Source organism: Eumetopias jubatus, unplaced genomic scaffold (genome assembly GCF_037043125.1).
Source record: "Eumetopias jubatus isolate StellerSeaLion01/CBP00866 unplaced genomic scaffold, mEumJub1_p1.0 scaffold_14, whole genome shotgun sequence".
NCBI lineage: Eukaryota > Metazoa > Chordata > Mammalia > Carnivora > Otariidae > Eumetopias > Eumetopias jubatus.
This window is the reverse complement of record NW_028274820.1, coordinates 64,450,980-64,475,471: the sequence shown is the minus strand read 5'-3', so window position 1 is coordinate 64,475,471 and position 24,492 is coordinate 64,450,980. Positions and strand designations below refer to the sequence as shown.

Genomic DNA, 24,492 nt, shown 5'->3' with positions numbered 1-24,492 from the left:
TTTATTTATTTATTTTTGGGAAGAGGGGCAGAGGGAGAGAAAGAATCTGAAGCAGACTCTGCCCTGAGTGCAAAGCACCACCTGGGGCTTGATCTCATGAGCCTGAGATCACCACCTGAGCTGAAGCCAAGAGTCAGATGCTTAATGGACTGCGCCACCCAGGCGTCCCTCCCATTTGTTTTTAAATTGGGTTGTTTGTCATCTTACTGAGTTGTAAGACTTTAAAAAAATATGCTCTGGATACAAGTCATTTCAGCTATATGATTTGCAAATATTTTCTCCTGGCCTGTGATTTATCTTTATTTTCCTAATGGTGTCTTTTGAAGAGCAAAAGTTATTAATTTTAGTGAAGTCCAAGCTATCATTTTTTTCCCCTTGTGGTTCGTACTTTTGATGTCATCTGGTTATTTTTTATTACTCTCCAAGGAAGAGATTGGGGGCCATGGTGACAGACAGTCACCATTCTTTTACTTGCTATGGGGCACTGAAAGAGAGCTTTCTCTTGGTTGTATTGTTGAAACGCACAGAGAAAATGAATGTGATTTTAAGATTAATAGAGGCTTTGCAGCCTCCCTCTGTCCTCCTCCCCATTGTGGGCATGCCGCAGGTACTTTGGGAGAAGCTCAGGGGCAGGCTTAGGGGTGATGGAGTAGAGCCACACCCTGACAGACACACTCTCTGCACAAAAAGGGAAAATATTATGTGGGAATTTCAGGGATCGGGGGATCCTCAGGTTCTGGATGAGGGATTTTTTTCCCCCGGAAGATATGACTTGCATGATCATGTTAGAAGGGGAATGGTTTGAGGCTGAAGCTCTTGTTATTCTTTGTTTCAAAATCTAAGCACCATTTAAGGCAAATAACCAGATGCAACCTCATTTAGCTAAACATCCGCATGGACGATAGATGCAGTCCTTGTAATATAAATGATTGAGAGATGACTTGGGACATTTTTATATTCTTAATATCTTTCTGTTAGTTTAAAAAATACTTACTGAATACCACATATACCAGGCATTGTTCTAGGCCCCATAGTTGTCTAAACAGGACAAAACAGACAACAATCCTTGCTCTTCTGGAACTTCTGTTCCAGGAGGGGGAGACAGACAATACATAAAAAGGAAGGAAAATGATACAGTGTAACAGAAGTGATAAATGTTGTGGGAAAAGATAGCAGGGGATGGGGGATCCGGTATGCTGGACATATTTCATAGCATATAGGGTGGTCAGGGGAGAACTCAGCAAAGGGGCTGCTATTTGAGGTGGGGAGTGATATCTGGGGGAAAGAGCAAGAAAGGAAGCCCCAAGAGATGGTGTGCCCTGCATGTTCAAGGCCTGGTGCAGGGGTCAGAGAGACCGAGCAAGGAAGATAGGAAACAATGAAGCAGGAGACAAGCCAGAGAGAAATGGAGCCAGTTAAGTAGGCCTCAGAAACCGTCCAGCCTTGAGCTCTTGCAGAGAGTGAACCAGAACAAATTTTGTGCAACTAAAATATCTAAATTTCTGTTCCTTTCAGGGGTGTAATAGTTACATTTTCCTCAAATGATTTCCCCGAACAATACAATGAATTCAGTGTGTCATTGAATAATAGTTAATTTTTTAAAATGCGAAATGATACAGTGTGGATAATAACATATAACAAATGGATCTAAAATGTTATTACAGAGCTGCCAAAAAGATGAAAATACTGGCCTATGTACAAATGAATAAAACTGAAATACAAAAATGCATCTATTTTCTTTGAAATGGGTTTTAAATGGATTAATTAAAAACAGAGACTGTGGGAAATTACAAAAGATAATTTTTTACAAACGAGGCTATAAATGGGGAACCACAGTCTTAACCACAAAGACATAGATTTGAAGAGTAACTCAGCAGGGTATGCAATGCAATTATTAGATACAAGTAAGATGCACACTTAAAGATATTTTTACATATACTGAGTAATATGGAGTAATGTGGTTGGTAATTCAAACACAGTATCTCCTCCTGCACTGAGGGAAAAGAGGTGCAGCATGAACACACTAACTCTCCTTGCGGAGTTGGTAGGGCCCACCCTTGGTGGCTTGTGAACCCAGCTCCCCTTGTCTATGAGGGAGGAAGAGACTTGCAACAAGCTCTATAAGTCAGGAGGCAGTATGACTCTCAGGAAAAGGTATGGAGTATGTGGCTTAAAACTCAAACAGATATTATTAATCATTTAAATCAGAAAGTTCTCCAAGATAGGGGGTTCTAAATTGCCAAAATTGGATCTTTAAATGTAAAGAAAAATCCTGTTTTAATCCAACTGGAGTAGACCCAGAAGTAATTCAGGTATAAATTGACCTGTTTCTGCCTTCCCCGACATTCAACTTTGCACAGCTTTGTCAGAAGCCGTTGTTGGCGCCCTCTGGTGGCAGGTTCAAGCCGCAGACTAGTGACTGGCAACACCCTGGGGTTAACATTCCCTAACAGCCCTTATGTAATGAGGGCTGCCTGGATCAACTTATCTCATGTAAATCTACCATTTCTCTTTGGCAAGGATGCCTATTACAGAGTTTAGTAAAATCACTCAAATGCTAAATTGGGCTTAAGAATAAATAAGCACAAAATGAGTTAAGTACAAAAGTTTTGGTGGAACATTTCTCCATGAGAATAATAGCTAATACTTTAGGTTCTTACTACTCTTTCTTTTAAAAAATATTTTATTTGAGAGAGAGAGAGAGAGAGAGAGAGAGCGCTGCACGGGAGCACGAACGGTGGGGGGGAGGGGCAGAGGGAGAGGGAGAAACAGGCTTTCCACTGAGGAGGGAGCCCAACGCTGGGCTCAATCCCAGGTCCTTGGGGTCATGATCCCAGGACCTTGGGGTCATGACCTGAGCTGAAGGCAGACATTTAACTGTCTGAGCCACCCAGGTGCCCCTAGGTGCTTACTATTCCAAGTGCTTCATATTTATTAACTCATTTAAGCCACACAACAACTCTATAAGGTCTATTATATTCTCATTTTACAAAAGAGAAAACTGAGGCCTCATTTACACAAAGTCACACAACTAGTGAGTGGAAGAACTGGGGTTTAACTCAGGAGGTCTTATTCCAGACCTGTGCCCCTAACCGCCACACCACATCATCGGTTGTGTGGCTGAGCATACAACGGGTTTTATGGGGTGCCTGGTTCTCTAGCACTGGCTATCATTCTTTAAATACTTTCACTTTTTAAAAGCAAAACAAGATGATGTATCTGAACATATATTTTTGTGTATATATATGTATATATGTATGTATGCACACTCATGTATGTATATATAATATATTTGAAGCAAAATATATCGCCTAAAGGCAGACATATAAAAGGAAGATTTATATATACAAACCAAGATAAACACATGACTTTGACTTTAATTATAAGTTTTTTAAAAGATTTATTTATTTATGTTAAAGAAAGATGTAAGCATGAGCGGGAAGAGCAGAGGGAGAGGGAATCCTAAGCTGACTCTAAACTGAGCATGGGGCCCAACGCAGGGCTCAATCTCTTGATCCCAAGATCACAACCTGAGCTGAAACCAAGAGTCAGGTGCTTAACCAACTGCACCACCCAGACGCCCCATGACTTTGACTTGAAAAGAAAAGTATTTGTAGGTGTTTTTTTTTTTCCTAGTGATGAATATATTCCCAATAATAACATTTGTTATCAACTTTTTGGTTATCAATTATTTTAAGTTGCTCTTCACGTTGAGATTGAAAATTTAAAATTCTGCATGTCTTAATCTCTTTTAGTCTAAGCTTCCTGAGAGCAGAATTAGGGTATGATTTATCTCCAAGTGCTAGCAGTGGAGACCCTGTCAGGATTTGTTGAATGAATGAGCAATGGAATGGTTGAGTAAATATACCTGCCAAATTTTCTTCAGGGTATGAGTATTCACGATATTGGTAGCAAATGGTCCTATAGTGTGTATGATTCACGACCCTCCTAACTGCTATATATATACTGACTCACCTTGTCTACAGCAACCTCATGAGATAGTTACTATTATACTCTTCATTTGACAGATAAGGAAACTGAGGCACAAAGGTTAAATAACTTGTTCAAGCTGGTAAGTGGCAGAGCTAAGATTCAAACTGGGAAGTTTGGCTCTGGAGTCCATGAGCTCAGCTATCATGCGACATGACTCATGCAGACAGGCTTGAGCTGGCCTTGGCTGTGAGGAGCGTGCTTACAGAGCTACAAGGGTACACACTGAGGGCCGTTTTCTGTGCTTCATGCTTCTGGGGATAAAGTACTGGGCATGGACTCCCTTCAGCTCTGGAAAACTCAGACTTCCCATGCCCCCCCAAACTGAACTCATGGTGCGCTTCCCTGTCTCAGCAAGTGGCAACAACAGATTCTTGTCTGGGCCTCCTTTCTCCAGGGTTGTCCCTGTCCCATTCATGCTCCACACAGCCTTTCAGAGTGACTAAAAAAAAAAAATAGGGGCGCCTGGGGGGCTCAGTCGTCAAGCGTCTGCGTTCGGCTCAGGTCGTGATCCCAGGGTCCTGGGATCGAGCCCCGCGTCGGGGCTCCCTGCTCAGTGGGGGGCCTGCTTCTCCCTCTCCCACTCCTCCTGCTTGTGTTCCCTCTCTCACTGTCTCTCTCTCTCTGTCAAATAAATAAATAGAATCTTTTTTTAAAAAAAAAGGACTTTATTTTTTCAAGCAGTTTTACGTTCACAGCAAAAATGCCTAGAAAACAAACACAATGTGGGTAAAGCCAGGTTAAAGTCACTAACCCCGCACCTGCCCCCTGAGCTACTAGAGAAAAAGTCACAACCAGGCCAATGGGGCTTATTTCACCTAGAAGACTGCAGATCCCAAATGGTCACCCGACACCCCCGGGTGAACATTCTTCAACCTTGCTCATCTTCTCTCTGCCAGCCCTGACCCCACATCTCCCCCAGCTGCAGCCTCGTCTCTGTGCTCCTGTTCAAAGCTAAAAACTCTGAAAGCATTATGTATCTTCCCTAGTGCTATTTCCTCACCCCCCAGTCTCTCTCCTACCTACATTTCCATCGGCTTCTGTAGCTCGTTCTACTGAAATGGCTTTAACAAGTCCCCAGTGCCATATCTCACTACACACAGTTATTTAACCTGTCAGCAAAAGGCACTACTTTAAAAAAAATTAAAATTTTTTTCTTTTTTACCTTTTTTTTACTTTCCAAAAAAATTTTTAAATGGTGAAATACACATAATACACAATTTGTCACCTTAACCCTTCTAAAATGTACAGTTCCGTCGTGTTAAGTACATTCACACTGTGCAGCCAATCTCCAGAGCTCTTTTTGTCTTGCAAAACTGAAACTGTGTACCCATTGCTGTTGACTTGTATGACTTCCTTATATATTTTGGATTTTTTTTTTTTTGCCCCTTCTATATATCCTGGATGTTAACCTCTTATCAGATATATGATTTGCAAATATTTTCTCACATTCTTTAGGTTGCCTTTTCACTCTGTTCATTGTGTTCTTTCATGCACAGAAGCTTAAACTGTTGATGTAGTCCAATTGACCTCTTTTGTTGTTGTTGTTGCCTGTGGCATATCCAGGACATCACTGCCTAAACCAATGTCATGAAGCTTTTTTCCCGTGTTTTCTCCCGAGAGTTTTGTAGTTTTAGTCTAGCTCTTTGATCCATTTTCGAGTTGATTTTGATATGTGGTGCAAGACAAGGGTCCAACTTCATATTTTTTGTGTGTTTTGTCAGTTTTCCCAGCACCATTTGTTGGAAAGGCTTCACTCCCTCATTTCTGAAATCCTTTCTTTTCTACTGCTCTGTGACTCCTCACATTCCTGCTTTGCCTCTTACCTCGATGACTGTTCCTTCTCCATCCAATTTGCTGGTACCTCTTCTTGCTGACCTCTAGTTCTGTACCTACATAGGCTCAGGACTGGTCTCTGGCCCCTCTCCCTTCTCCTCTCCCTCGCTGATCTTACCCAATCCTACGACTTTAAACAGTGCCACCCTCCCCTCCCCATTCTCTATCTCCATCCCAGATCCTGGACTCCGGGTTCACACATCCACTTGCCATTTTGATGTTTTTATTCTGATGTCTAATAGACATCTTAGCCTCACTTCTATTGATTGCCTCATAGAAATCTGTCCATTCTTGTTTCACCCCCTTCTTCTTTGCTGATTCTCCCCCAAGAAAGAATATGTACAGCAGCAGACATTTTTAAATACCATTTCCCCCCCATTTTACTGCACTAGTTTGGGTCTCCCAGCTACCTGCCTTTGTAGCACCTGCTCTTTACTACCAAAGCACTCATAATGCTAGTTGATTGTAATCATTTGTTTCTAGCATTCGTCTATCTCCCCAACTAAACTATTACCTCCAGGGTATGTGCCTGCTTTGTTTGAGGTTGAATCTCCAGTGCTCAGCATAATGTCTAGCCCATAGAAGGGACTCCAAAGGTACACATCAGTTGAACAAGTGAGTTATTTGGCAGTGGAATATGGGAGGTGTACAGGTTAGGAGACCAGAATTAGGGAGCCCGTTCAGGAGTCTCTCAAAGTCAGAGCAATAAATACCTGAGCTAAGAAAGTAGGGGTAGAAAGGAAGACATATATTCAAGAAACACGAAAGCTGATCTATGGAATATGAATGTCTGGGGTGGGAGGGACGAGGACTCAGGACACTGGTGCAGAAAGGAGGCTTCCGGGATGGGGCCGGGGACTTTTAAATCATGCTCACCAGAGCTGTTTGTTCCCATGTTCCAGTACAGAATTCTCTTCTTTTCTATGGGAAGTTCCCTACAGGCAGTTCCTGGAAAAGCATGCCAATGTCAAATGTGTGAAGGTTACACAAGATATTTAGATGTTGCTCGGGCGTCTCCGTTCTCTGAGAGCTATCATGCACTTTCCGATCCCAAGTTATACCTTGTCTCTTGGGTCCAGTCTTTTGAGCATTTGGTTTTGGAACTTAGCTTTTTTTCTTTTTCCTTCACAGATGTATACACATCAGCTTAAGCTCAGTGAACTCTCAGTTGAGAGAGTTCCTGATCCCAGCCCACGATAGTTCCCATTTTTGTGTCGATTGTAGTAAGGTGACGAGACGTACGTTTCTAATCACTAGTTCCAGCCTGTCATTTTCCCATTTTCTACACACTTATTTGACATAATAAGGGCAAAATGCGGTAAAATATTCCAGTAAGTGCATAAACAATCTCTCTTTAATGGATACAAGTGGGGGTGCTGCTAAAATTGAACTATGAGCTGGCAGCTAGCATGATGACTTGAATGGTTTGCTTGTTGGATAATATACAAAAGATCCCCTGAACTGGGGGCAACTTTGCTAGGCCAGTGCCCTGCTAGAAGGGGGCGAGGGAAATGGAACTCTATCTACATTTTGGGAAATTTGCAGGTAGGTCCATACTGTATCATTAATTGGACTCTTGCTGCTATCTGGCCCATTCCTTCCACTCACTATGTTCATTTCTTTGATAAGAACTTGTTAGGGGCTAAATTGTGTCCCCCCAGAATTCATGTGTTGAAATCCTAACCCCTAGTGCCTCAGAATGGGACTGTATTTGGAGATACAGCCTTTAAGGAAGTAAGTAAGGGAAAATGAGGTCATATGGATGGACTCCAATCCATTATGACTTATAGGAAGAGGCAAAGAGAAGTCTACGTGAAGACACATGGAGGAGATGGCCATCTGCAAGCCACAGAGAGGGGCCCTAGAAGAAACCATCCCTTGACATAGGACTTCTACCCTCCCAAACTGTTTGAAAATAAATTTTTGTTGTTTAAGTCACCCAGTCAGTGGTACTTTGTTATGGCAGCCCTAGCAAACTAACACAGAACTCTTTGACTAAATGCCACCAGTCTTGCTGAGACTTCTCAGCCACCCTCTGAGTCTCACAGGGTCTCTGCAAAGAGAAGTAGGGGAAGTGGAAAGGCAGTCCCTGGAGGGCCCAAGTGAGGCGCAGAGGTTGTGAGCAGTTGGACAGGTTGTCCAGGGTCACACATCCACGTAGAGGCCGGACTGTAGATTTGAGTTCTCTGTTCAACACACAGTCTCCTTAGGAGATTTGGACATGTCAATTTTTAGTATATTTGAAGAGAGACTATTCAAGGCCTAAAATCTTGAGTATGTCCATGCAACCACTTTATGAACAGGTGTTTATTTTATTTTTTTAGATTATATGATAAGGTTCATCAGTGTTTCCCAAAAATGGTCAAAATGCAAGAAGTTGTAAGGGAGAAAGCAATGAGAGGGGAGAGAAGATTTTATGAATCTACCCTCAGATTTCTGCCAAGATGTAAAAAAAAAAAAAATCAAAAAAGTAAAAGTCAATTACAGATCATTTTTAAAGAGAAGACTATTTTCTTGTCTCATTTTAAAAGTCATAGATATTTATGGTGTAAAAATTGAAAGGCAAAAGTTTAAAGAAAGAAACATGTATCTCCCGCAATCCTGCTATTCAAAGATACCTCTTCTGAACATTTGAATAGCTGTCTTTTCAAAATCTTATTCTAAGGCTGTGCAAATATCTGTATCTCTATCTATAAATCTCTCACAAAAGTGACATTACACTGAGCATATACTATTTCATAGCCTCTGTTTTTGCAGGCTCCACACTGGGTGGGGCCTAAAACCACGACCCTGAAATCAAGACCTAAGATCAAGAGCTGGATGTTCAATTGACTGAGCCACCCAGGCGCCATGAAAAAAACATTTTTAAGTTTTGTTTTGTTTTAGAGGGGGAGAGAGAGAGAGAGAGAGAGAGAAGGGTGGGGGGTGGTGGCAGAGGGAGAGGGAGAGAATCTTAAGCAGTGTCCACATCCAGCATGGAGCTGGATCTCACAACCCTGAGATCATGACCGAGCTAAAACCAAGAGTTGGTTGCTTTACCAACTGAGCCACCCAGGCTCCCCGAGAAAACATTTTTTAAAGGACATATTATGTCTTCAGTTACCCTGAAATTAAGGATCTTGATTTAGGCAATTGCAACTGAAGTTATTCTTTCTCAGTAATTATATGTTGTCACTGGAGGTAGTTTAGTTTTACTGAAAGAAATTGATTAAAGTATGAAATTAAATAAAATGTATTTTATGACTTTCAAAATTTTTTACTTCTTTTTTCATTGATTCAGTTATTGGTGGTTCATTTTGTTTTTACTTTTAGTGTGTGTACCTGAAAAGGGGTCTGTTCCATGAATTCAAATTTAAGGTTCCAGTGCCTTTCCTCCTTATCTTTGTCTGCTTCTCTTTCTGAAATACAGGGTCTGTTGTATTTTTAAACATTTTTTTTTTTTTTGAAAATGTCCAGTCTATGAAGCAAGTTCAAAAGGCCTGACCTTTTGTTCTCATTAAATTATGGAGGAAATAGAGAAAGTTAATGTGTTTACTTTAAAATGAATAGAATCGTAAGATAAAAAGTCTGCTGCATTGTCACGATTTTCTAGTATCTGTTTAGGGCTGACTTAGTCCATGCCGGCCACTTCCCTGTAAACGATTTTGTTCACTGCTCACTGTAGTCCGACAATTTAGGTCGTATTCCCTCCATTTTCTCTGGGCAGAAACGGAGTCAAAGAGGTTGAATCACTCCTCCAGGGGCACATGAATGATGAGTGGTGGGCGCCAAAGCATGTGTTTTTTCCATTATACAGCACAATTTTTTTTGATGACCAGAGCAGCTCCTCCAATAGTTTTGGGACTTCTTTAATGGGCATTCAGTGGCAAGGAGCACGTACACAAAGACCAGTTGTGATGATAAAATACTCAGACTCATTTTGTGGGTGGTTATGGGAATCATTGTTTTGTAGTCATGAATCTATATTATGTACAGTACACATCCTTGTGAGTAAATGCGTGTGTGCGTACATGGTATATACACATATACGAAAGACCACCCTGAAAGGGATACGGCAATGTCTTCGCAAACCTTCACAATACAGCCAAATCCTATCGCCAAAACAAAAATTGGCAGCCAGATGCTGTAATAACAATATGTCAAGGCCAAACACTTAAAAATGCACAGAAAATTAATATTTGAGACTACAATGATTTTACTACTTATTATTATTACTTTTGACTTCACTCTTTGCTACAATGATTTTACTACTTATTATTATTACTTTTGACTTCACTCTTTGCCCTTGATGCTTGGCACTGATTAGCTGTGACTTGGTTTACCTTGACTATGATTTTGGTTATTTGTTGCAGCCGTATCTCCTTGGACCACCAGCTGTATTTAAAGTCTATTTTTTATTGATGTATAGCACAAATATATTTATTTTTTAAGAAGATTTATTTGTTTATTTTAGAGAGAGGGAGTGTGTGTGCAAGCGTAGTGGGGAGGGGCAGAGGGAGAGGGAGAGAAAGTCTTAAGTGGACTCCTCACTGAGCCGGGAGCCAACTTGGGGCTTGATCTCATTAGGACCCTGAGATCAGGACCTGACTAGAAACCAAGAGTTGGATGCTTAACGGACTGGGCCACCCAGGTGCCCCCAAATATATTTAAAAGTAGACAAATCACAAGGCACAGATTGATGGATTTTCATGAAATGGATTTGCCTGTGTAGCTGGTACCCAGATTAAGAAAAGGGATATCACTAGCATCAAAGAAACCTCACACCCCACCTTAGTCTCAACTGCGCCACACCCAATGGTTTCCACTCTCCTGACTTTTATCACCAGAGATTAGTTTTGCCCGTTTGTAAACGTCATATAAACGGAATCATAGAAAATACTATTTTGCATTTTGTTTCATTTTCTTTCTTTTTTTTTTTTAAGATTTTATTTATTCATTTGAGAGAGAGAGAGAGCACAAGCAGGAGGAAAGGTAGAGGGAGAGGGAGAAGCAGACTCCCTGCTGAGCTGGGAGCCTGATGTGGGGCTCGATGCGGGGCTGTATCCCAGGACCTGGAGATCATGACCTGAACTGAAGGCAGATGCTTAACCAGCTGAGCCACCCAGATGCCCCTTGTTTCATTTTTCACTGTGATGTTTGTGAAATTTATCCAGGTCCTTATTTGTAGTGTTTGTTTCTTCCCTTTCATTTCTAGATAGCATTCATTTGTGTCAATACGTCACAATTTGTTTTATCCATTCTCTTGTGGATAGACATTTGTGTTTTCCCCAGTTTTTGATTGTGATGAATAGTGCCCTTAAAAACATCCTTGTACATATCTCCTGGCACAAATATGTCCATATTTCCACTGGATAAATGCCTAGGAGTGGCTTGCTAAGCTAGAGGGTATGTGTATGTTCAGCTTTAGTAGATGCTGCCAAATGCTTTTTTTCCAAAGTCATTGTATCAGTTTAAGATCCTATAAAAATATGTGAGTAATTTAGTTGCTCTGAATCTTTGCCAACACTTGGTATTGTTAATCTTTTTCATTTTAGCCATTTTATGGTTATGTAGTGGTAGCTCACTGTGGTTTTCTTTTGTGTTTGTCTAATGACTAATGAAGTTGAACACGTTTTTTAGAAAAAAAAACTTAGTTAACACACAATACAATATTGGTTTCTGGAGTTGAGCACCTTTTCATATGTTTATTGGCAGTTTGGATATCCTTTTTGTGAAATGCCCGTTCAGATCTTTTGCTCATTTTCTATTGGGTTGTCTATGTTTTTGTTATTTATTTATTGAATCATAATTGACATATGATATTATATTAATTTCAGCTGTGCAACATAGTGATTTGGTATTTCTATAATATTACAAAATGATCACCATTATAGGTCTAGTTACCATCTGTCAGCATATAAAATTATTATAATATTATTGAATATATTACCTGTGCTGTACAGAACTATGTTTTTCTTACTGATTATAGGAATTCTTTATTAATATATGTCCCAGATAATGTAGTGGCTGGAGGTAGCATGAAAGTCCTGGGACTCTGAAAGGTGTGGTATGGGTGGCGGGGGCAGGGGTGTGGAGAGAACAGAAAGGGAGATTGTGGCACCAGAATAAAACCTCACTTTCTTTTCCTTTCAGCCCCGGCAGCCCTGGTATTTTAGGTAGCAATGCCTTTAGTGCCCCCGGTAGCTCTGTGCTTCACTGAGGGGTAGGCTGGCCCTCCCTCTTGGCCTGTTAATCTGGGTTTTGAAGCCTCATATTCTGGGAATCTCTTTAGTATTATAAATTCACCATTTCAGATGATCTTGTCTAGTCCCAGACTTGGGAGTCATCTCCTTTTTCTTACCTCTCCTCCAAGTTCCCCCCTCTTCAGTCCCATTGTGTCCTGTTGATTCTATGTCCAAAATAGGCTGCAACTGGATCACTTCACCCGACTTCTACCACCAGCACCTGGTTCAGGGCACATTATCGCTCCCCTAGGCCAATGAGATGGCTTCTAAATGGGCTTCCAAATGCTACAGTGAACTGTTTTAAAAAAATAAAATTTATACCTCTATTTACTGTTCTTTATTCTCCCTGTTATTATTCTTCATAACGCCTTTTCTTTCCTGCATAGCCCTTACCACGATTGGTAACTACATGTTTCTACATCATTCATCTTTCTTTCTTTGGTTTCGTGTCCTCTCCACTGATCTGTCAGTTCCATGAAGGGATCAGGCCTACTTTGTATATCAGTACAGCTCAGTAAATAGTTGCTGAATTTGAATATGAGTGATTGAATTAATGCCTCATGTCAAATCTGAATCAAGCTCCCAGTGCTCCCTTCAAGTAGTCATCCAGCCTCTTCTGGCCACTTCAAGGATTGGAGCTCTCACTACCCCTGAGGCCACCTACCCTATATTTGAAAGGAAAGCAATTATGCCTAACTTCAGCGTTCAGAAAGGAGGCAAAGTGTGTAAATTGAAGGAAGGCTTAGCAAGATTGAAAACAGGAAAATCTTCCCAAGACACCATTGTCTGCGTTTAATTGTTTGAATTGGAAAACTCCTCTCTGTTAGCAGATGTAGTTCTTGGCTCTTTGGCCTTAACTTCCCTCCCACCCATAGTGTTTCAAGGGAACTTGGTGCACTTCTGTTCTGGGGATAAAACAAGCTTGGGGGTCGATCCTGTTCCCATGCCCTGCTTCTGACCTCTTTCTCTGGGACTGAGATCTAGAGTGGAACAAATTATGACCTGGGGCTCTGGAATGGGCTTCACCCATCTCCCAGGGGCTCATCTCCTTACCCAAGTGTGTATTTAACACCCTCTCATCAAAGGTGCTGGCAGGGAGCTAGATATCCAAATGTATCACTGAAAAGAGACAAGACTGCAGTTTGAAATTCTGACTGTATTGAGGCCACGTCCCCAGTGTTCAGCTAGTCTATTAAGTAGTAATCTAACCTTGTGATGATCTCAATTAATTTGACGTTTTCCCCAGTCCCCTTTAGATAGTCTGCACACAGTGCTGTGGGTTCACGAGCAATTTGAAATCCAGCACAGGAAAGATCCTCCTCTGTTCTTTTGCCTTGTACTCCCACAGTTCAAGGTCAAGGTGGAATCTATCAGTGTCACTAAACAAGGCCATGGGGCCAGAGGGATCTGGGTTCAAGCTTGATCAAGCCACTTATTAAGTGGGACCCTGGACAGGTCACTTACTTTGCTGAGCCTCAACACCCTCGTCTGCAAAATAGAGATAATACTTATCTCTAGGGCCATTGTGAAGTTTAAGTAAGTTATGGAAGGTGTCCAACACTGTAGCTAGCAGAGAGTAGGTGTCCTATATGAGATGGTTCTTTTCCCAGTCTCTCATCTTCTGGTAACAATGGCCAAAGATAGCTTCTGAATCTATTTGGTTCTAGGAGATACCATATTTACTCTTGATTACAGAACAGTATTTGCTGAATCGCTATTGGTACTGCCAGGTTCCTTGGTATCTCTGATGGGGGAGACAAAGGCACGGTGTGGAAGGTGATTTCAACAAATGAGCTGGAAACAGGTCCAGACCCTGAGGCTCTTAATAATCTATCTCCAGTTCATCGCCATTCATTTCCGCCGGTATGGGCATAGAGGGCTTTAATTCCCTCCCACCCATATCGCAGGCCTGAATAATTAGAATCTCCCAAATGCCCTACTTTATATAGTAATTCCAGACATGCTCTTACCTGAGCCTTTTGTACAACACTGACAATAAAGGAAAAAAGAAAGAGCAAAGATTTGGAGATTTGCTGATTTTTCCTGGGTAGTAGAAGAATGGATGGCTATTATTTTTCTCTTATCAAATGCCCACATGTGGCAAGTGATAATTTATTAACATTACTATTAGAATCCCTCCCTCCTCACACACAAACTTGCTGAATTAAAACACTGGGCAAAGTAATTTAAATTAAACTGCACCTCTGAAGTAAGGGTGAATCTATATAGAGTGGTCAAAAGTAGAAAGCAGGACGCTCAAGGCACCTCAAAGTTCATTCATACTGGAATAAAAGCTAGTCAACAACTGAGAGGGAGCATTGATGTGGTTTTTGTTGTAAAATACCTGGGGCTTATCCCATTCATAGTAGTTGCTCAGTAAATAATGGCTAAGTTGATGAATTATGCTTCTTTTCAGAATATCTTGGAATATTTTGCTTTATCTCTTTTCCTCAGTGAGGAAGGGCTTAGATCCTCCCAAACAGGGATACATTTATTAAATCCATCAGCTGATAAAAATTTATTGCGCTCCTCTTATGTGCCAGGTAGTGGGTATGCAGTAGTGACCAAGAGAGTCATGTCCTTGCCCTTGTGGACCTCATAAGCTAGTGGAGAAGATAGGATGTGAACAAGTAAATAAAGAAGATGTGTAGATGTGCAGGTGTTGCAGAGGAAATAAACTCTTGATAGGGAAGTCCCAACAAGAGCTCTCACTTGAGGAGGTGACTTGTAAGTTGAGACCTGAGGGATTAATAGCAGTTGGGCATGCAGGCCGTTGCGTTGAGGTGGGAGATGGGGAGCGGGGTTGGGTTCCAGGCAGAGAGAACAACATATCCAGACATCCTCAGGTGGGAGAGAGCTTGGCTGGTTCATGGGAGAGAAAGAAGTCTGGAGTACCTGGAGCCTAGGTGGGAGACAGGGAGTGTGGTTGGTGTGAGACAAAGTTGGACAAGTGAGTAGAAGCCAGATCACCTGGGGACTCAAGAGTCTGGGTTCATTTTTGTCTTTTAAAGATTTTATTTATTTATTTGTCTGAGAGAGAGAGAGCACACAAGCAGGGGGAGTGGCAGGCAGAGAGAGAAGCAGGCTCCCTGCTGAGCAAGGAGCCCGAGGCGGGGCTCCATCCCAGAACCCAGGAATCATGACCTGAGCCAAAGGCAGACACCTAACTGACTGAGCCACCCAGGCACCCTGAGTCTGGGTTTGTTCTGAGTGCACTGGGAACCACTGGAATGTTTTAAGAAGGCGAATAGTGCATTCTGATTTGTGTTTGAAAAGGATTTTTCTGGAAGGAATTGGATTGGAGGGAAGCAAAAGAGGAAGCAGGGAGATTAATTAAAAGGCTATTTAGCAAGAACCTCGGGGCACTTGGGTGGCTCAGTTGGTAAAGCGTCTGTCTTCCTCTCAGGTCGTGGTCCCAGGGTCCTGGGATGAGCCCTGCATTAGGCTCCCTGCTCAGCGGGGAGTCTCCTTCTCCCTCTCCTTCTACTGTTCCCCCTGCTTGTGCTCTCTCTCTCTCTCTCTCTGTCAAATAAATAAATAAAATCTTAAAAAAACAAAACCAAACCAAACCCTCCCCAAGAACCTCAACGAAATAGCACTGCACACCACTAGAATGGCTAAAATGGAAAAAAAAAATAATATCAAGGGTTGGCTAGAATGTGAGCAATGGAACTCTTCTATACTATGATGAGAGTATAAAATGAAGTAACCATTTTGGAAAGATGTCTGGTAGTATATACTAAAGCTGAATGTATATATCACTTAAGAACCAGCAATTCCACTCCTGAGGATATGCTGAATAGAAATGTCTACCTGTGTCTACATATGTGCACCAAGAGATGTGAAGGAAAAATGTTCATGGCAGACTATTTCTAATAGCCTCAAACTGGAAATAATCCAAATATTCATTAACAGTAGAATGGATAAATAATTTGTGGCACATTCATCCAAAGGTATAAAATTCAGCAAAGAGAATGAATTATATCTATATGCAAACAACATGGATGAGGTTCACAAATAGAATAAAAAAAATCAAGTTAGGTAACATATAGTGTAGTATTAATTTTGAGCAGTAGAACCTAGTGATTCATCACTTACATATAACGCCCAGCATTCATCCCAGCAAATGCCCTCCTTAATGTCCATCACCCATTTAACCCGTCTCCCCACCCACCTCCACTCCAGAAACCCTGTTCATTCTCTATAGTTAAGAGTCTCTTATGGTTTGCTTCCCTCTCTGTTTTTTATCTTCTTTTATTTTTCCTTCCCTTTCTCTATTTTCATCTGTTTTGTTTCTTCAATTCCACATATGAGTGAAATCATGTATTTGTCTTTCTCTGACTGACTTATTTTCTTAGCATAGTATACTCTAGTTTCATCCATATTGTTGCAAATGGCAAGATTTCATTCTTTTTGATGGCTGAGTAATAGTCCATTATATGTATCTCTCACATCTTCTTTATCTATTCATCACTTGATAGACATTTGAGCTCTTTCCATAATTTGGCTATTGTTGATAGTGCTGCTATGAACATTGGGGTACATGTACCCCTTTGAATCAGTATTTTTGTATCCTTTGGGTAAATACCTAGTGGTGCAATTGCTGGGTCATAGGATAGTTCTATTTTTAATTTTTTGAGGAGCCTCCCTACTGTTTTCCAGAGTAGCTGCACCAGTTTGCATTCTCACCAACAGCCTAAAGAGGGTTCCCCTTTCTCTGCATCCTCACCAACATCTGTTGTTTCCTGAGTTAATTTTAGCCATTCTGACAGGTGTAAGGTGGTATCTCATTGTGGCTTTGATTTGTATTTCCCTGATGACGAGTGATGTTGAGCATTTTCTCATGTGTCTGTTGGCCATTTGCATGTCTTCTTTGGAGAAATGTCTGTGCATGTCTTCTGCCCATTTCTTAACTGGATTATTTATTTTTTTGGTGTTGATTTTGATGAGTTCTTTAGGATGGTAGCCCTTTAGCCGATATGTCATTTGCAAATATCTTCTCCCTTTTTGTTGGTTGCCTTTTAGTTTTGTTGACTGTTTCCTTCACTGTGCAGAAGCTTTTTATCTTGATGAAGTCCTAATAGTTCATTTTTGCTTTTGTTTCCCTTGCCTCTGGAGAAGTGTCTAGCAAGAAGTTGCTGTGGCCGAGTTCAAAGAGGTTGCTGCCTGTTTTCTCCTCTAGATAAACAGAATTTTGAATGGAAGAAACCAGATGCTGAAGAAGCTATGCTGTATGATTCCATTTACATACATTTAAAAATAGATGAGTGGCGCCTGGGTGGCTCAGTTGATTAAGCGTCCGGCTCTTGATTTTTGCCTCAGGTCATGATCGCAGGGTTGTGAGATGGATCCCCATGTTGGGCTCAGCACTGGGTGTGCACCCTAAAGATTCTCTCTCTCCCTCTTCCTCTGTCCCTCCTCCCTCCTCACTCTCCCTCTCTAAAAAAAAAAAAAAATAGATGAAACTAATTTATGTTGAAAGAAGTTCAGATTTTGTGAGAGTGGTTCCTCACAAATTCCTACGAGACTCTCCCAGTCTGTTGGTCACCCTTCCTCCGTGTGCTCAGTCAGATCACACTTTTGTGTCATCTTCTGATTCCACATCTGTCTTTATTTCAACTGTGAGCTCCTTGAATGTGGGCCTGGAGAGGCAGCTGTAGAGTAGTGATCAATTGCCAGGGCTCTAGAGGTAGGCTGTCGGATCCAAATTCTGGTTCCAACACTGATGATCTGAGTAATGCCGAGCAACTTACTAAGTAACTCAGTTTACGTTATCTGTAGAATTGGGTAACAGTAAGACATTCTTCATAGACAGCAAGGACTCAATAACTTAATTACATGCAAGTACCTAGAATAATATCTGCCTTTAGTAAGGATTCACTGAAATCAGCTATTATTGTAATCACGTTGTCTTTAAATCTCATCAGATGTCTGTCTGGCACATGTTATATGGTTCATAGTTAATATATTTAATATATATATGAAATGCTAATTGTAAATGAGCAAAAGCGCAAATGGAGGTAGAGAAGAGAATGATTCTTGTGAGCTGGGGTAAGGGGACTTGAACAACCAATGTGGTTTGAAATGGGGCTTGAAGGGCTGGTCATGTGGAGAGATAGGGAATCCTAATGGTTAATTCAGCAGGCATTCATAGAAAGAACCCTGTTCTCTGGAAGTTAGGCCATTTGGTAAACATAGACACTGAATGAGAAAAATAATTCGCATCAAGCTGATTTCATCTCACGTTAGCAGACCTGCTATCAAAATTCCATTTCTCTCCTCCCCAGTGCCTGCTGAGGTGTTACTAAGTGTTTTGCTCTAGGAATATAATAGATTTTAATTATTGAACGATGCACTTGAGAAAGCAGAAAGAAGTCAGGAACGTTCTGTAATTGTGGGGCATCTACTTTATGCATTCTGGAGAAATTAACATACTATGCTTACGTTTTCACAGCCACCCAAAGGTAATTTTACGGTGACGTAGAGATTGCTTTCCTCTCCCACATCCATTGTCACTTTGCCTTTTGTGGATTATTTTTCCTTTTGGAACTCAGCTGTGCTATCTTCTGGCAAATCAAAGCCAAGCTAACAATGCATGGCTCTGCTCTGTGATCGTGTTAAAAGAAAGGCTGCTTCACAAAAGAATTAATTTGTCTGTTTTAGGATGTGCACACTGATTGGAGTTGACATAAACCTCTTTGTAGTTTTCATCCTTTTGTCATTGGGCAATTGTTTCTTCAGCGAAGAGTGGATGAGGACTGCCATATAAGAGGGATCAGGACCGGAGGGAAATTTATCTTAGTCCTCCCCCCGCTCCAAGATTCCTAACCTCTGGGGCAAGTTGGAGTTCAGTTTGAATCAGGGCTCTGTCACTTGATAGTGGTGCACTTTTGATTTCGAGCCTCACTTTCCTCTCCTGTAAACAGGTATTACGCCACCTACCTTGCAGGTGGTGTGGGTTTCAATGAGATGGAGTGCTGTGGCGACAGTATGAGGCAGAGCCCCAGAGGAGTAGGAGGTGCTTAAGAAATACTTCTTTACTTGCTCGCTCTTTCTTTCTTCCTTTCATTTGTTTGTTTATTAATTTTTTATGTAATCTATTTCCCCCAGAAAGTGTGTTACGTGACCCTATTTAAATTGACACAGATACGTGAAAATTAACATGCAGATGAAACTCTTATTTTGTGAACGTGTGCAGCAGTGCGGATGGATGTGTTTGTGTGTGTGAGCTTCTGGAGGGCCTGTAGGTGCAAGTGTGACAATATTCCTAGGACAATTCCTTGCACACTACCTTCAAGATCACCTTTTTCTTTTCTTCTATTAAGCAAGCAAATCCATTAACCAAGAAGAACAGAAAAAAGTAGCAGACTGGTCTGAAAATGCACTGGCCAAGAAAAACCCATTCTGTTCTTATAAAATCTTTGATATTAGTGACACGCAAGATACTTGAAATTCCAAATGCACAAGCAGTTGTCATTCTGAAAATATGCCATACATTGGGTAGTCTCAATGAAACCCAAACCTCTGTGAACTGCGCAAAATGTTACTATAAACAAGGTGTGGTGAGTCAATAATCCATCAGTTAGTAGGTCGAAGATTCTGCTTGGCAAATTGGCACTCTTTGAATTGATGTTAAATCACCTTGTCTCCTCCCCTTCACCCGCCACTTGGCTGGGCTGTGTACAGGGAAGCTTTGCTCTGTGTCCCAGGCTATGGCATTCTGGGGGGTCTTTTATCTAGCCTGTTTGTTTTGGATTTGGGGATAATAAAATGTATAATTGTGTTTTATTTATTTATGCTCAGGAAGCATACAAACTATACAAAACTGAGAGAAAATACTTTCAGTCATCAAAATATGTGCAATTAAACACCATATCAAGAAACATTTCTGTAGGAATACTTTCACTTTAGAAGGGACTTCTTAACTTTTCAGACTTTGAATCCACAGGGCTGGCTGTGGGGAGGAAGAACGTGCACCAGACCTGTTGAAGGCTTGTGTTCAAATCCTGACTTTTCTGCTTATGAGCTCTGTGACCTTAACCTCTTGGGGTTTGTTTTTCCATCTGAAAAATGGGAGTCATTATAACTACTCACAGCGTTGTGGCAAATCACATTCTACAGCAGAGTTTGGCCTACTTTTCTATTCCTGCCTCCTCTGGACCTGTGCTCTCAGGATGCAGGAATATTTCCCACATGGGGTTCTCCAGGAAGCTCCATTCACTTACCCAGATGGTCTCCTTTCCACTGACGGCTGCCCATTGTCCAGGTGGCTCAGTCCCTTCATGTGCTGGCTGAAGATCTAGGAGTCAATAGCACCCAAGGGGACGGATGCCATCACCTGGAGAGAGAGAAGAAGAAAGGAGCCTGTACTAGAACCCTTGGGAACAGCAGTGGTTAAGGGGCAGAGAGAGGGAGGAAGGCCAGCCAGGGTGGAGCAGGCATGGGAGTACAGGAAAAACCAAAAACAAAGGCCAAGCAGAGGAACTAGTCAACAACGTCATGGGGCACCCCAGACAGGTACCCCAGGATGTGCTCCTGTGGTTATCACCGGGGGGGGAGCGGGGGGCCCTGACGGGATGTTTCTTTTCTTTGCTGACAGAAGCCAGGAGTGCAGAGGCTGCGGAGGAGTGCCATGGCCCGGGGGAAACTGCCGAGAAACTCGAGGGCGCAGGAGAACGAGGTAAGCCCCGTGGAGCTGATCTTGTTCAAAATCCTCCAAATGCTCTTCTTTCTTCTGCTCTAGCAAAGCTTAAGAGAGCACAAGTACGGTCAGTTCCACTGAAATGATGGATCAACCAAGACTCAGACACGAATGCTTTTTTTCAGCCATCGCAGAGCTGGGATTTGAATCTAGGTGTTTTGTTCCTTAGTCCTGAGCTCTTTGACTGGACTGGCTGTGTCTTTCTGGAGCCTCCTAAGCGTTTCCAGTTCCCAAGGAACAAGGCAGCGCCTCGTGCAGGTATCTCGGCCACACTGAAGGCCTGGCGGCAGGACTCTGTGCTGTTTTTGTGGGAAAATACCCAGGCAAATGTGGTCCATTTTAACGTTCCCATAGCCAGCCACTTAATGATTTCTCGCCTTTACTCCCGTGCTCACTGCCCTTCACCCTGGTCACTTCTGCCAGGTAAGTGGGGTCCTTGTGTCCTGGTGAGAAGAGACCACAGGCAGCCCAAGGAGGCGCGTGCACTTTGGAGAAAAGACTCCTGCTCCCATATCGCTTTCACTTGTTCTCACTCAGTGGTTCTCTTAGCATTTCCCCACTTTGTGCTCCTGCTGCCATTCTGGTTTCTTTTTTAAATTTAAATTCAAGTTAGGTAACATATAATGCAATATTGGTTTCAGGAGTAGAGGTCAGTGATTCATCACTTCCATGTAACACCTAGTGCTCATCCCATCCTGTGCCCTCCTTAATGCCCATCCCCCATCTAGGCTACCCCCCACCCCCCTCCAGCAACCCTCAGTGTGTTTCTATAGTTAAGAGTCTCTTATAGTTTGTCTCCCTCTCTGTTCTTTACCTTATTTTATTTTTCCTTCCCTTCCCCTATTTTCATCTGTTTTGTTTCTTCAGTTCCACATATGAGTGAGATCATATGGTATTTGTCTTTCTCTGACTTATTTCACTGAACATAATACCCTCCAGTTCCAGCCACGTCGTGGCAAGTGGCAAGATTTCGTTCTTTTTGATGGCTGAGTCCTGTTGCTTTTCTGTTAAGTGACCGTCCCAAGTGGTGCAGAGTGGAGCCTTGCCAACACACGGGCGCCCCCCAGCGGTGCTGGCGGCAAAGCACAGCTGCGTGGCCGGCGACCCAGGGGTGGCAGTGGGGGAGAAGAACCTGTGTTTTCCAAAGTTCCTGATGCTGTGGGTGGTGACGGTTTGGGGAGTGTTGGACACAGGGATGCTGTGAGACTTTGGAGTGTGGAAGGATTTCATCACACTCAGAAGGAGACTCGGTTCTGATTCCAAGCATCCCCGAGTTAACTCCAGGTGTGAGGTCCTCCGATGTGTTCACTGTTGCCAGTCGCCTTGTCTCCTAGTGCCATTTTCCTCCTTGTTTATGTGGAAGGAGCACTGCAGTCGTTAAGGCTTTTCAAGGAACTTTCTTCTGAGAGTTCAGCGTTTGTAAACAACCTAAGGAGTGTCGCAAAGTGCTGGAAATCGTGGGCGATCAGAAGTCCTGGAGCAAGAACTGCACTAACTAGTTGTCAGGGCAGTCTATACCCCTCTCTGACTCGGTCCCTTTACCTATGACTTCCCACTCTTCACAGGTGACTGTGTCAAAGAGACAGTATGCAAAAGTGCAGGGAAATGCATAGGGCTTGAAAACAAGGTAACAGTGACAATAAGAACAATAGCTGACAAATTTGTGAGTCGTTACCACCGGCTGGACACTGTTCTAAGCACCTTTCACATATTGAGCCATTTATTCTCACGACACCCATATGAGGTACTGTGATCAGGCATGAGGAAACTGAGGCAGAGCCCAAGGTCATATGGCCAATGAGAGCGTATGGCTATGGAGCTTGTGCTGTTCTTCGCGATGTTTTATTGCATGACTGAGTATGGGCAGGATGAAAATGATGTGAAAGTGGTTGGGGTGAAAATGACACTAATAATCTAAAAATAAAAAAACCCGATCACTTTTGCTTATGGCCTTTTATCACTCTATTTCAAAAATGAGACTAGCATTATCTCCAGGACACAAAAAGGAGATATGTTATCTCCTCCAGGAATTTGTGGGCTGGACTAATAGTCCTCATGCTGCATCCCCTCCCCTAACTTCCCTCTGTCTTGGCACCGTCTATGTCTATTCATCTATTCACTTGAGGGTCAGCTGGTCTAAACTGTGAGCTGCCTGAAGGCAGGGACCAAGGCAGGTGGACTGTGGGGCTTGGACGCTGGGCCTCTGGGCACTCATGCACATTTTCTCCAATTTTTCTTTTCCTTCCTACTCCTTCAAGACAGCTGGATGTCCCTCCCATCTTCCCAGGAGAGTCCCTGTTGAGAGGTTTCAAGGCTCCATCTGGGTATCAGGGAAGCAGGTCTGTAGTCCCCTGAGCAGCTGCTGATTTCAGGGCAAGTCATCTTCACGGCATCTGGGGTTTTCTCCTTTCTTGTGGTACAGCAGGAAGCTGTGGGAGGTCTGAGCCAGTGCTGTGGATGGGAACAAAGCCCACCAAAGATACTTGGAATTGGGGGTGGGGGAGAAGCTTGGGAGGTGGCTAAAGGCTCCCTCCCCCAGGGAGAGAAACCTCAAGGGCAGCTCAAGGGCAGTGAACCTCGGGGCCGCAGCTCCGTATTCGAGGTGTGCGTCTGGGAAAGGAAGAGACCTCTAACTAGCACCGGTCTCCTCCTGTTCAGTTATTTCTTTGGACTTTACTAAAAAAGGAAGAAGTTGAAAAAGTAAGAGTGAGTGGAGGGACCATCAGATGGGAGTGTCTGGAATTTTACACCTTTCGGAAGGTGAAGAGAGGCAGCCTAGCATTGTGGATGGAGGCCTGGAGAGGAGTCAGATTGGTCCCCATTTAGATCTCACATCCCCCTTGCTGTGGTTGGCCTCAGTTTCTTCATGTGAGAAATGGGAATTCTTGTGAGGGCTAAAGGCGATGTGTATGTGAGAGGGTTGGCACAGGACGAACAGGAGTTGAAAATGAAGACAACTACTAGAAGGACCTATTGGCTTTTCTCTTCCTTCTTTCAATTTAATCACTGAATTAACACCTCATTTTTACCCTTTTCCACTTCTTATTATTTCCAACACATGCTCTTGCATTTCCAGCACCCTTTAGTTTTCCTTGAGATGCACTTCGGCTGTCACACATTTTTAGTTGCTCCCATAACCATGTGCTGAGTGCAGGCTACGTGTTAATGACAATGCTTTGTGGTTTGCAGGATATCTTCAAAATCAGAGAGAGAATTAATGAAGCCAAGAGGCAACTCATATGAAAAGAAGAAACCCAATTACCTCCATTCTTCCAAATGCCCTTTGCTGTCTAGAGAGGTATTTTGTTAGAAAATTTGATTGCCAAATAGATGTGCAAGAATTTATCACAATGCAAAAAAATACCTTTTTTGTAACTTAAATAGCTGACAAAAGCATCTCAGCATTAAATCATTAATACTCCCACCTGCTGCTAACTATAACAGCTATCTTTTCTCATGATAATATAGACTGATTCTCTGGTAGAGTTTTGGGGGTAATCAACATCTGGAAAAATTTGCTTGTGATTCTGAGATTTCCGTCATCTCGTCAATGTAGAGACTTTGCGCTTTCCCTACCCATGAAGATTTTTTTTTAAAATTCATGATCATAATTTAGAATTTCAACCACTCAAGTGTGTAATCTATTTCGTTTGGCATCAGCTTGCCTTGTATGGTGAACATGCCTAATATTTTATAAAGTACCAATATATAAGGTGTCGCATTACTGATGATAGCGGTAGC

The 24,492-nt window shown here is 42.3% G+C and overlaps 1 protein-coding gene across 2 annotated transcripts in view; it reads left to right on the top strand.

The window, feature by feature from the left end:
* PDE1C (phosphodiesterase 1C) overlaps positions 1 to 24,492 on the top strand; it is a 625,988-nt gene that overhangs the window by 52,119 nt on the left and 549,377 nt on the right. Inside the window, exon 3 of one of the 2 annotated variants that reach the window (XM_088018709.1) lies at positions 20,667 to 20,730. The exons of the other annotated variant lie outside the window; for it this stretch is intronic. Coding sequence (XP_087874835.1) covers positions 20,667 to 20,730 — 64 coding nt within the window. The remainder of the gene's footprint in view (positions 1 to 20,666; positions 20,731 to 24,492) is intronic. 2 annotated transcript variants of the gene reach the window in all.